The sequence below is a fragment of the Protobothrops mucrosquamatus genome, unplaced genomic scaffold (genome assembly GCF_001527695.2).
Source record: "Protobothrops mucrosquamatus isolate PMUCROS unplaced genomic scaffold, P.Mucros_1.0 scaffold2111, whole genome shotgun sequence".
In the NCBI taxonomy this organism is placed as follows: domain Eukaryota; kingdom Metazoa; phylum Chordata; class Lepidosauria; order Squamata; family Viperidae; genus Protobothrops; species Protobothrops mucrosquamatus.
The window spans coordinates 131,805-143,133 of record NW_015388212.1 but is presented as its reverse complement, the minus strand read 5'-3'; the positions used below and the strand labels follow the sequence as shown (position 1 = coordinate 143,133).

The window sequence follows — 11,329 nt, the reverse complement described above, 5'->3', positions numbered from 1 at the left end:
AGAGAGAGAGACAGAATACTTCATAATCTCAGTACATATTGCATTGTTTATTTTGCTTTTATACAGCTCCAGCAGGGTGTAGGAGAACTTTTGAGAGGATTATGATGAAAACATATGACCAATAATTTTCAGTGGGATCATCCATTTTCGGTCCCCGGCTATCAATTTGTGGTATCGATATAAACCACAGTATTGCTTTTTTGAAAGTGCAATCCTCCAGAATAACAGGATTCAAATGGCATAGTAGAAGATCAAGTGGATGCTTATTTTCTGAGCTAGCACAACATGATATGCTGATAATTTTGGAATATCTAGACATTTCTAGGCATTGAGTGTGTATATAGGATCTCACTCATCTTACATGGACCATTATATATGAGCAATGTAGTCTATGCTAATATGGACAGAATATGTTTACAGAAGAGAGACATTGTAGGAACCTACACTGTGCATTTTGCTTATGTTACTTTTGTTTATTTACAGTACATCAATGATTCTTGCTTTCCCTAAGGATGTGGGTCAATTGAAATGCTACTTTGTAGTGTAGTTATAGTATAGAATGTAGTGTCCTGGAACACAGGTACAATATCTGTATTTAAGCTCATATATACATATTTATATAATCCCAACTCTTTCTTCTGGTGGTTGTGATGAAGATAATTCTAACTCACCACATCTTTCTCTTTTTCTTTCTTATAAGTCACATTCATATAATATCAATATTTTCTCCTCCACCAGTAATTAGGCTTCTATTGGCTGTTTTTCCCCTTTTCCTGCCCTCAATTTTAAATATTTTTGAACATTTAATATGGAAAGGTATTTAGAAAGTACTGTCATATAGTCGGTCAATTGACCTAAAGCATCATCTATATTTGGAGTTTTCATCAGATTAATGAAAAAAGCACAAGGATATCATGACATTAACAGTGCCTCTTATACCATCTATGTGTCTATGGAGATTCTCAGTCATCCAGGACACACTTGTCCCAAAGGTGCTTTTTCAAAAGGCAACTGGACTTTCTTTGTTTTTGCTTGAAAACATTTCGCTTCTCATTCAAGAATGCTTCTGATGAACTGAAGAAGCTTGGATGAGAAGTGAAATGTCTTCAAGCAAAAACACACAAAGTCCAGTTGCCTTTTGGGTGTTTAATATCATAAAAAGGCTAGAGCTTGTGTTGTAAAAATGCAATACATATTTTTCCATTTGCTCTACCCTTGAACACTCATGCAATTGACCATCATGTTTCTCCAATTTGTTTAATACTTGGGCATAAATGGGTTTCTCCATCTGTTATGAACTGAATCACACTGCCAATCGATTGAGTTCTCCTCTTTCTCTCTTTTGCCCCAAACATGCCTTAATTAAGAAAGAAATAACTGAACCCATCCCAAAATAGTTGTAATATTAAGTTTTTTTCAAAATGTAGAAATGTAGTAGATTCAGTGCATGACTTATTTACTAGACCAATGTTACTATACTGAAGTTGCCAGAAATGTTACTGAAAGACAGTAATTAATTAAGGATTACTTTGTAATATTTGGTCTGCTTTTATTTACTGGACACTTATGTTTTAAAATGGGTAATTTCATAATGATCTTTCTTTGAAGCAGAGTGTCAAGATTCCAAGCTCTAGTCAAGCTACATCAAAATAATCCAGTTAAACAGGACCAGCAATAGTAATGGGTCTATAGTTTAGTTAATAATTTCCATTACAGATGATACAGTAACTAATTCACTATGCTATTTTCTCAGTTTTTATATGGAAATGTGAGAAATATTGATCAAGGTATTTAGGGAATATTTTTTCCCAAAAATATAAGGCTTAATACATCTTTGACTTAACAACTACTCCTTTAAAATAAAATTTGTGTAATGAATTAAGTGCCTCAAAAGGTAACTGAGTAAGCAAACAAGAAAAACTCATAGAAAGAAAGGAAAACAAAGAAACACAGAAGAAATATTTATATTCTTCAGTGTTTCATTACAATAGGAAGTGGTAACTTCTTCAAAATTTGAGCTGTACTTCAGGAAGAATTTGATGAAGTAAACAAGGGAGCAGATAAAACATTCAGCTTAATAAAAAGAATTAACAGAATAGCAGAACAATAGTGGTTTAGAAAATCACAATATTACCCGATAAGAAGCCAAATTTAGTTTTATATATGAAATGCTATTGTAAAGCCATTATTTTCTTCCTTAAAGCACAGAATCAGAAAACAATATAGAAAAATAAACTGTAATCTCAGACTCACAGTTTAAGTCTTTATCAAGGAAAGCCTTCTACCTATTTTCTCCTTTACATTTAAAACCAAACATTCAGCTCTCTTAACCATGACCTGCCTTACATTTTTCTTTAGACAACTTAGACAAGAAATGAGTTAGTATATGTGTGCACTTAACAAGTACAGAACACGTGCACATAATTAGAAAATATAGTCAATCAAGGAACCTTCCTATTAGAGGTTCAAAACCACAGGAAATCATCCTGTAGCTTTTCAAATCCTTTACCAACAGCCAGGAACTAAATTGATATTATTAATATTGTATGAACCCAATAAACATTTATTTTGCAAAACTAAGTAAGGCCCAAGGCAATAAATTACTTATTCAAAATACAATTCCAATTATTCCTTTTTTTAAGTCCCAGGAAATTACAGCCAGTCATGGGAACTACTGATGGGAATTAACTAATACTATTTTGTGTAATGTGAAGAATATTGCATTCTGCATGTACTTAAAATTATACTGATTTTGTAAATCTGCCCTTCAGAAGCCATATCTAGAAGTCAGTGGTACAGATCTCATCTTTGCTGGGGAAATGCTGTATCAGCTATGGTCCTGCATTTATAGCGTAAAAATATTGATTTGCCAATTATTGTGAAGATTGCAGCCAAATAATATTATGCAGCACTTCCTATTCAAAGGCAAAAAGGTGCCAAGTACATGTTCTCATTCTTGTGTGCTTTGAAGCATCTTATTGACTTCAGACTTGAAACCCTGCACAGCTTTACAAAAAGCATATGAAGCACTTTTGAACTCTTGAGAGCTATACAGGTAGTCCTCAACGTACAACAGTTCATTTAGTGACCATTCAAAGTTACGACGACACTGAAAAAAGGACTTATGATCCTTTTCACACTTGTGACCATTTCCCCATGGTCACGTGATTGAAATTCAGATGCTTGGGAACTGACTCGTATTTATGATGGTTGCAATGTCCCCGGGTCACCTGATCACCTTTTGTGATGTTCTGACTAGCACAGTCAGTAGGGAAGCTGGATTTGCTTAACAACCGGGTTACTAACTTAACAACTGCGCTAATTTGTTTAACAAGTATGACAAGAAAGGTCATAAAATGGACAAAAACTCACTTAACTGTCTCACATAGCAATGGAAGTTTTGGGCTCAATTGTGAAGTAAGTCAAAGATTACCTGTATACCAATCTTCTGTCTTTCACATACCTTCACTACAGTTCCTGTTCCCATTATCCCCAGCTAGTTTTGACAATTTGGTCTACAGTTTATGGGCTAAAAGCTGTCCAGATGTAATAGTCCAGGGTAGCTAGAAGAATCCAGTTTGGGAAAGGTTACGCTATATGAATGACAAGCTTTATTATTTGAATGACAAGCTTATTAGAACTAGATCCAGTTCAAACACACTAGCAGATAAAATATTATATAAAATGGGAGAGAAAAAGAGAGAAGCAGAAATCCCAGCTCCAAATTTTGGATCTGCTGGTGACTCGCACTAAATGAGATGCATTTTATTTGGACTTTCAGTTAGTTGCCTTGCTTCTTTATGTCTAGATTTCTGTGTCCTTGTTAGGAGGGGGAAAGTGTTGATTTGAAATGTGTTTTGAAATCGAGAGAGGTTATTTTAGACTCACAGCAAGCTATTCCAATTATACCACAAACATTCTCAGTTTGAACCAGCCCTCATAGGATGAAACAGCCCATTTTGAACTCAAACTACTGCATTTGAAAAAAATGTGTGCACTACTTGTTTTGTCTAAATCAGATTGGCATGAAATGCAGAAGTGAAGAGCTTGTCAAAGTTATAACCACTAAATTAGGTGATTGGGTATACTATGTTTTCCACAAAATAAGACCAGGTCTTATATTAACTTTTGCTCCAAAAGATGCATTAGGGCTTGTTTTCTGGTTAGGTCTTATTTTTGGGGAAATGCGATACTAAATGCGTCCATCTAGCTGACGATCTTAACTGGGGCTTATTTTTGGGGTGGGGCTTATATTATGAGCGTCCTGAAAAAATCATGCTAGGCTTTATTTTCCAGTTGGGTCTTATTTTTGGGGAAACACGGTATCACTTCCTTTCAGCACAATGGTGGGTTGAAGGGTTCAGTGTAGCTTTTCTCCTCCAACTTGAGGTTCTCCATATGTGTTGGGCTACTTCCAGGATTCTTATTTTGATTCTAATACATCTGGAAGGAACTGGTTTGGGAAAGGTTGCCAAAACCCCAAAGATGTCTCTATTTACAAGGCTGAGGAAGAATCTTTCTGATCTTGATAGCAACAATTCTATGAAGTTTTTTTGAAACTTTAAAATGGGAAGTATAGTGACCTTTAGACAACTGCCTGAAGAGGAATAGATGGAGCCTATTCTAACAATATTCTGACATATTTGGTGACAACTTGACCACCCATAAAAGGTGATAATTTGAATGAATATCAGCATGGTATTTTGAAACCTGTATTTTGAGGAAACAAGGCCAGTTGAGGGAAGAGTAATTCATAAATCTATGTAAATAACCGTATTATATACAGGTAGTCCTTGACTTACAACCATTCATTTAGTGACCATTCAAAGGTATGATGGTACTGAAAAAACAGTGACTTATGACTGGTCCTTGCTCTTCCTTGCGGTCACTTGATCATGATTCAAGAGATTTGCAACCAGCATGCTTTTTTTTTACAAGAGGTTGTGCCTCTTGGAGTCATGTGATCACCATTTGCAATCTTCCCAGCTGGCTTCTGACAAGCAAAGCCAAAAAGTAGAGCCAAATTCACTTAAAAATCTCATAATTTGCTTAATGACCATGGCAAAAATGATCATGAAATGAGGTGTAATAATGTGACAACTCATTTAATGACCCTATTGCTTAGAATTGGAAGTTCCAGTCCCAACTGTGGTCATAAATCAAAGACTACCTATGTGGACTCTAGCACCCTTGGATCTAGTTGCTTAATGTTCAGACTTTCTTGCTGTGATCTGACTACTGTAATGCATATATCTAGGTATGATGCCTGTATTGCTAGATGCTATTGCTAGTTTTATACTTCCATGCAGCACCAGGGTTCTGTAAATCTAACACGCCTGTATTTGTTGCTGGCGGTCTATAAACCGAATTAGCCATTTTGCACATAAAAGATTCCCTTTTCCTTAATTTGGACTGTAAGTGTGCTTAAGTGTGTTTGTGCAAAGGATTTTGTGCAAAAGTATTGTGATTACATGCACGCATGAAGAATTTTAAAAGCCAACTAAGAACTCAGCCAAAAAAGAGTGCTGCCATCATGCAGGTCGATTTCATCGCCTGAAAAATTCAGCCCTTGAGTTCATTTGTTTTCTAAACTCAATCCCAGATTTTCATTCAGAGTTGTCAATCTGCTTTATTAATGGTAAGCTGTCGTGGCATTTAGCACTTTAAATCAAAAGGCTATGGATGCAGGCTTTTAGCATAGTTCGGTGATCACTGGGCAAATCAGCATGGACAGCTCCTTCTTCAAGAGAAAGAGGTCCTTTAAGTTGCACATAAAACCAGGCGCTCTGCTTTTATCGCGGTGGCCGTGCACTGCAGACACAGTCGCAACGTTCATGGTGCTCCAGTTGAATATCAATCAGTGCCATATTGTGCTTAGTTTTGCCCCTCCTCCTGAGATGACCTGCTTCAGGGATAAATCTCAGCACCTAGTTAGATAAAAAAAAAAAGGAATCAGAAGGTAATTAGAATATGTAGGAACCTTCTAGGTACATCACCTCACAATAATGTAGAAAGGTAATAATATTTTTCTTCAGGATTTGACTACATACTGATCTTGCGCATCTTTAGTTCAAGTTAAAAAGAAGCTTTTTTCCATCAACTTATCCTCCAGGTATTTTTGAAGTATAGGAAAGGGTAGGCTTTGACTGCGAGAGTATATGAAACCCTTGGATTAATTTCAAGATAATTTCATCAATTTTGAAGTGATCAGTCAGAATGTTTAGTAAAAGTAATTTGTCTGTTCCCTGGTAATCATTCTTAGAAGAGCAGAAGAGGGAGAAAGGAAAAGGGAGGAGAAGAAAAGAGAAAGGAGGAGGAGGAAATGGAGGAGGAGGTGGTAATTGGGATAAAAAAATAAGGAGAGAGAGAGAAAGCGAGAGAGAGAGAGAGAGAGAGGGAGGGAGGGAGGGTGGGAGGGAGGTCGGGAGGGAGGGAGAGAGAGAGAGATGATGCCTAATTATTTCAAAATCTCTGCGTGAGGCATCTTTTTTCCACAACTGAAAAAGATAAGATAAGATGTTTTTTGTAACTATAACTAGTTTGGAACTTCATAATTTTCATTTTCACTCATCATTTCACCAATCTCTTCTTTGGGATATAAATAGGGCAAATTGGCAGTGGAGACAAAGATGCTTCTTTGCTAGAAACAAAGAAGAGTTTGGTTCTTTGGAAGTTTTAACCTAGTTTCCTGCAGTGAATAAGGGATTAAATTTGGTGGCTTCATTGACCTATGATTTTAATCATCTCATCTCCAAAAGGAAACTGTATAGTTGAAAAGAAGATGGGTAAGGATAACCAAAATAGTCAAGGGACTGGAAAAATCCCCCTATGAAAATGATAGCAGTTTTTGGACTTTGGTTAAAAGTTTGTATATGTGTGAAGGTAGCAACCATCAATGATCTTAGATGTGAGGCACAAATGCCAGGTCTAAAGAATTACTACAGTAAATAACTATGGAGCCCATAAGAAAACATTCTTCTCACAATCCCTTAATATATCAGTCCTGACTGTGGACCCATGATAATAAAACTGAGATGGAAAGTACAACTGGTATGCCAGGTTTATAAGGATATAAAATATTATGATGTCCTTATAGAATTGACAATATAGAAGAAGGAGAAAAATATGAGCCTGTCCAGAATTTCTGCCTTGTGACTCTACTGAAAACCCTGAAGGGTTTTACTTAGGTACTTTCCTTTAGTGAAGAATTAACTTGACATACAAACTCCATCACTCTTTATATTTCTGTTCCTCTTTAAAAAAAAAATTACCTTTTTGATTTACTAGTGAGGGTTGAACATTCCACTGAATGAATTGGTGATTTTTAAAATGAAGTTTATATGGAAATTAATTAAATTTGAGGCACAGAGTTGAAATTGTGTTGAGAATTGTGGTTTATCATTAGGGCTGGATGATCAGGCTATTTTCAGTTATCTTAGTTTCACAGGTAATCACTCTCTCGCATTCCTGTATTAATATATCTGTGGCAACTGCCACTCTAAAGGACTTATTCTCATCCAGAAATACTGTATATGGGAACCTTATTTTGTAATATTACATAATCAAAACAAAGAGGTATTCTTTCAATGTCCCTTCAGCCTTTGGTGAGGGTTTTCCTTTTCTGTTCCATCTTTCCTCTTTATGGCAATTATCTTTCAAGGCTAGCATTCCCTTTGCTCCTGGATCCAACTTGGTCTTCTTAGGCCAAATGGCTGGAACAAGTGATGGAGCATCTTATCCACTAGAGTCCACAGGCCAGAAGGAGTCCCAAGTAATTTGGTAAGACATGCCCCCTGTCACCACAATGGGTCTGCCCACGAAGAGTCAAAGCTGTGGTGAAGCTGAACAACTATCAGCAAAATGCTGTGCTAATTGGTCACAGCAGCCAAACTAGAGATCAGTTGTGTCAATCTTTTCCTAAAGTGAAGCTGGCCAGCACAAAGAAGGCTGCTGGAGAGTATCACACTAACACAACAAGGAAGGACAAGTATATCTAAAAAAACATATTGTTTTTAGCAACATGTGTCTAGTAAATTAATGCAATATGTTGCTTATGAACATTTTGGACCATGTAAGATTGAAAAAAAAATACTCAACCTGAAGAAGACTACATGTTATTTCAGTATTGACTAGTTTCCTTCCAGATCTGGAATAAACGGAATCTTATCCATTCATAATTAGGGATTTCAGTGTTATAGAATTTATAATAGTCTATAAAGTTCTGATAGTATAAGGCTGCCCAACCCAGACAGTATGACTCTGGGCAATGTACAGATAAAGACACAATAAATCAAAAAGGAGAAAAAAGCAATAAAACCATCTAGCAACAAACAGACAATATCTAAATACAAAATATAAAATGGTGACTGAGCACGCAACAAAACAACCACAAGGTAGACTTCCACTCAACCCGGGCATAAACGTTGGTTATCTCATGGGCAGATAATTTCAGACATTTTTCCATAGTTCTATCATGCTCCTTACCATTTTTTAATGTTCTTCTCATCCCTCATTCCTCCAGGATATTTCTCACAATCCATAGCTTACCCTTTTTCTCTAGATGGGTAGGGACAGTTTCAGAGAAAGCAATGGTCCACAGCCTTCCTTTTGAATTTTATAACAATGCCTTTGGAAACTGAATAGTGGCATACTGGCATCACAATATGTCTAGTTATTATTTATGTATATTTTAATTAAAGACCAGTAGCTTTCACGAGTATTATCAACAAGACTTTCATGTGCAGGTATTTCTATCTTTCCTAACCATAGCATAATTGTGACTTGCCTTTCTCTTGCAGCACAGTTCCTTCAAAACCTTTGAATGCCTGATATCAATTAATAGCTACATGGATAAAAACCAGCACACCAGCAGCCCAGCTTCTCAGCTGGCCCTTTCCCCTCTTTAAGATATTGAGAAAAGGGATTTTCATCTGCCATGTATGTAAGGTTAATACTGAAGTATAAATCCCTTGTGGAACTGGCATATCCTCCTGTTTAGATGGTTATATTGATTCTAAGATACAAAGGAAGTCAGTGCACTGCAGACAGTTATAAAAAAATGGCTAGATTAATATGGAGCAAAGGTAATGAAGGATAGTTTGTTTTAGAATACACACACACACACATATACACACATAACACATACATACACACACACAGAAGGGGGAGGGGGAGGAAGTGGTAACTGGATAAAAAAGCAGGAGATGGAGGAGGAGGAGGAGGAGGAGGAGGAGAGGAGGAGGAGGAGGAGGAGGAAGAAGAAGAAGAAGAAGAAGAAGAAGAAGAAGAAGAAGAAGAAGAAGAAGAAGAAGAAGAAGAAGAAGAAGAAGAAGAAGAAGAAGAAGAAGAAGAAGAAGAAGAAGAAGAAGAAGAAGAAGAAGAAGAAGAAATGAATGAACCTTTCCTGAGTTCACATCAATCTTACCTTTGATGTATCCAAAATAGATTTATTTTCACAGGTTCTATTAATATTAGATTTATGCTCATTGTACTGTTAATTCAGCAATAAAGGATACATATATAGTACATCTAAATTTACCATTGCCAGGTCATTTGAAGCTGAAGCTAGAAAATCATCCTTAATTAATTTTCATTTGTAATATCATAAGAATGGAAATAGCCCAATGGGTAAGTAAATTTCATTTATTTTATATATTAAGCTCTGGAATGTAGGACTTTCCACATAGAACTGACCAAATAATCATTCCACTGGTTACTATCTGACACGTCAACAGGCAACAGAACTGTTAAAATTCAGTAGATTCATCATAAATTATATTAACCTTTGGCTACTGGGCAGGTATTCCATCTCCATTATGAAACTGGTATATTTTTTCTTCCTGCTTCTGTCCATACAATAAATTCCGCTTTTAGACATTTCTCCACATCTCTAGCCCAGGCAATCTGTTCAAATGCCAGTGGTCTGATCACACCCTGCTCCTAAAGTCAGTTCAGCAATCACATCACTGAGAGAGGAGCACTGAAGCATGGCGGCAGCCTTTGCCAAGCTGCCGCTCTGCCAAAGTTTATTTTAAATTGTATTTGTTTATTTTAACCATTATTCTCATGCTTTTTGTTCCTACACACTTGTGTAAAGATCCAGAAGCAAGACTAGGAGACAACTGCTATAGTAATTTCTTCCTTTACTCTATTACTTCAATGGATATAGAACAAAAGAGACTTTTGCTCATGCTTTATCTCATGAGAAGGAGGACAAATAGCCACTCTTTGCCTGCAATTTACAACAGTGCCAGAATGAACTGCTAACCCCAATTATACCATTTCCTGACATAAGACCCTATCTTGCCCCCATTCCATTATTTAAATAATTGTATCCCTCAGGATTTTTTTTTTAAAAAGAAAACACCAAATCAGCTGTCACAATGCTTTGGCATAAAAATCCATAGTGGTTTTGTCTTTATAGAAGACATATATTTATGGGACATGTCCAGCTTGACTGTCATTAGTAAAGTTTAGTGCAGTTAAGAATGATTTGGGAGAGATGCCAGTATTCTAGGCATCTCTTCAGCCAACCAGAACCATCCAAATGTGCATTTATCTACTGACATGGGAAACAGTTAAATGAGTGTCAAGAAAGCAGCACTAAGAAATGTTACAGATAGTCCTCAACTTACAACTATTCCTTCAGTGACTGTTCAAAGTTACAACGGCACTTTAAAAAGTAACTTAGGACTGTTTTCATACTTAGGACTGTTGCAGCATCCCCACGGTCACATGATCAAAATTCGGATGCTTGGCAGTTGGTTCATATTTATGACGGTTGCAGTGTCCCAAGATCACATGATCACTTTCTGTGACCTTTTGACTAGCAGAGTCAATGGGGAAGGCAGATTCACTGAACAACTGTGTTACTCACTTAACAATTGCAGTGATTCACTTAACAACTGTGGCAAGAAAGGTTGTAAAATGGGGCAAAACTCACTTAACAACCATCTCGCTTAAAAACAGAAATTTGGGCTTCAATTGTGGTCGTAAGTCGAGGATTACCTGTACCTATCTTCATCTCAGAAAAAAAAGACAGTTGACGTACATACACTTTTAAAAAAGATATAAAAAGCAAGATACCTCATGATACTTCTTCACCAGTTTTCCTGCCGTACAAGCGCATTTCCCATGTGTAGTTCCACAACCACAGTTTCCTCCACAGCGCTGGACAAGGAGGCAGCGAGGGAAAAAAACGGCACTGGTTTGCTTCAGCTCCTCCCTCACGTTGACAGAGTAATTCCTTGGAGTGCAACTATAACGCTTTGCCTCATCGTTGAGCCTGTCTAAATCAACTGAAATAGGCAAAAGGGAATGAGGAGAAAAA

At 36.7% G+C, this 11,329-nt stretch overlaps 1 protein-coding gene across 1 annotated transcript in view; it reads right to left on the bottom strand.

Annotated features, from left to right (window-relative positions):
• Positions 1-5,632: 5,632 nt before the first annotated feature.
• PDGFD (platelet derived growth factor D) overlaps positions 5,633-11,329 on the bottom strand; it is a 128,698-nt gene continuing 123,001 nt past the window's right edge. Inside the window, exons 6-7 of the mRNA XM_015824090.1 lie at positions 11,086-11,297; positions 5,633-5,927 (exon numbers count right to left, since the gene is read on the bottom strand). Of these exons, the coding sequence (XP_015679576.1) occupies positions 5,793-5,927; positions 11,086-11,297 (347 nt within the window). The 3' untranslated portion in view covers positions 5,633-5,792. The remainder of the gene's footprint in view (positions 5,928-11,085; positions 11,298-11,329) is intronic.